Source organism: Cygnus atratus, unplaced genomic scaffold, assembly GCF_013377495.2.
Source record: "Cygnus atratus isolate AKBS03 ecotype Queensland, Australia unplaced genomic scaffold, CAtr_DNAZoo_HiC_assembly HiC_scaffold_503, whole genome shotgun sequence".
Lineage (NCBI taxonomy): Eukaryota > Metazoa > Chordata > Aves > Anseriformes > Anatidae > Cygnus > Cygnus atratus.
Window position 1 is genome coordinate 1 of NW_026110110.1, and position 2,000 is coordinate 2,000.

The following is a 2,000-nucleotide window of genomic DNA, read 5'->3' on the forward strand; positions in this document are numbered from 1 at the left end:
TATCGAGCTGGAAAACATTTTTTGGACGGGTGGAGGGAGGCGGGGAGAAGAGAGAAAAGGAAGAATTAAAACCTGGCTGCCCTAAATAAAATAACAATTGGACAGCAGAGATGTGGGAATTGGTTCCGTTTTCTCTCCGAGGGAAGTAGCAGTGACCTGGTCTCTGCAGAAGGGCTATCAACAGCATAGAACAGATGTCCTACTTTGCTCTCCCAGATCATCGTTATTTTATGCTAACTCAATCTGGGGTCTAAAACATTTGTGTTTCCTTGTATAGCCCCCAGCATTTGCAGATGCTACCCTGGGGCGTAGCATCACACCTCACCTGCAACAAGAAGAACCTGCAAGGGCAGCAGTCCTGCTTCTGAGCTCCCAAGGGGCTGCCGTGCATTTTCCTGGCCTTTGGCATTCAGATGGTGTGACGGGAAGTCACTGGACAGCCTTCAAATGCATTCAACTCCACTGTCTTGCTTCTCCTTCCTTGTGTTGGCCGTGGACCTTAGGAAAAACCTCTGAGCCCAGGTACTGCTTAGCAGCTTCCAACTACTCTGAAAGCAGCAGTAGGTTGCTCCAGACTATAAAATCCCTTTATAAACGACCGCTGACATTCAGCAGGGCTTGGCGGTGCTGCTTTCCTGCAGCATTACCTGCCTGCTTCCTGGGACCTCTCTCCTGATGGCCCCCAAGTGAGTCACATCCTCTCCTCAGGCACAGCCCCCTGGCCCTGCTGCAGAGGCAGCATCTTTCTCCCACAGCCAGAGGCGAGCGAGCACCATCGGGATGCTGCTGCTGCTGGTCCTGACCCTGGCTGCAGCCTGGTCGTGCATGTTCCCCCTCTCAGGAGGGCAGCGTGTGGAGCAGCAGCAAGCGGCTCTCATGCATACGGCTGTGAGCAGGCGGCTGACAGTGCTCGTTGTATTATTTTCTCTCCTTCTGTTCGATGGGCAAGCACAAGTGCTCCTGCAACAGCGTCAGCCATCTCTCACCAAAAGGACATCTATGATTGCAGTGATTGATTGCAAAGTCGAGGGCATAGATAACTTCCAGGATGCTTACATCCATTGGTACCGACATATACCCACCAGGGCTCCCGAACGACTTCTGTATGTGACCCCAACAGCACAGATTTCTTACGAGAAGGATTCCTACAAGGACAAGTACCACTCTTCTAAAAGAGGCAAAAATACCTGCACTCTATCAGTCAAAGACATTCGTGAGGATGATGAAGGTACCTACTACTGTGCCTACTGGCAGTCTCACAGAGCGAGAAGATCGTAGGCAGCCTGTACAGAAAGGTGGCTGCAGCCTGAGTGGCAAGCTTCCTCTCAAATGCAGGGAACCAACGTTACCTTCCTGCACCCACCTCTCAGCTCCTAAAACGTCCCTCCTGGGGCGTCCCTTCCACTGAAGGAAGTCGGAAGAGTCGACAAATAGAGCAGGCATGAAATGCAGCACACTGCAGCCTCAGCGGGTACAATGCAGTGGGGTGGGGCAAAGGAGCACCCCTGTGGGTGATGATAAAGAGAGGTCCATTTAGGCAGCACCGCTTACACAATCTTTGCTGAAGGTGGATGTTTTCCCACCATGGTCTGAGCTAGCAAAAAACAAGGAAAGGGCAGGGAGGGAGCACGGAAGGGGCATATTTGCAGTGAAGATCTAACCTGGGAGCCCTGGGCCACACATGGCCAGCTGGCTGGAAAGCAGCTATGCAGAAAAGGACCTGGCTGGATGTCTAGCGAAGGAATGAGAGTAAACATTGTGCCCTTGCTGCCAAGATGGCTGTCAGTACCCTGAGCTGCATGAGGCAAAGCGCTGCCGGCAGGCTGAGGGAGGTGATCCTTCTCCACCGCTCGGCGCTGGGGAGGCCCCACGTGGAGCGCTGAGTCCAGTTCTGGGCTCCCCAGTACTAGAGAGAAATGGACATCCTGGGGACAGTCCAGTAACGATCCATGAAGATGATGAAGGGACGGAGGCACGTCTCCAAAGAGGAAAGGCTGAGA

At 53.1% G+C, this 2,000-nt stretch overlaps 1 gene segment (V, D, J or C); it reads left to right on the forward strand.

The window, feature by feature from the left end:
- Positions 1–708: 708 nt before the first annotated feature.
- LOC126913745 (T cell receptor gamma variable 3-like) lies at positions 709–1,278 on the forward strand (the record flags this gene model as incomplete). The annotated part of the segment is given in 1 exon segment: positions 709–1,278. A coding segment is annotated over 1 exon segment (570 nt), but the record flags the coding sequence as incomplete, so codon positions are not given.
- Positions 1,279–2,000: the final 722 nt, after the last annotated feature.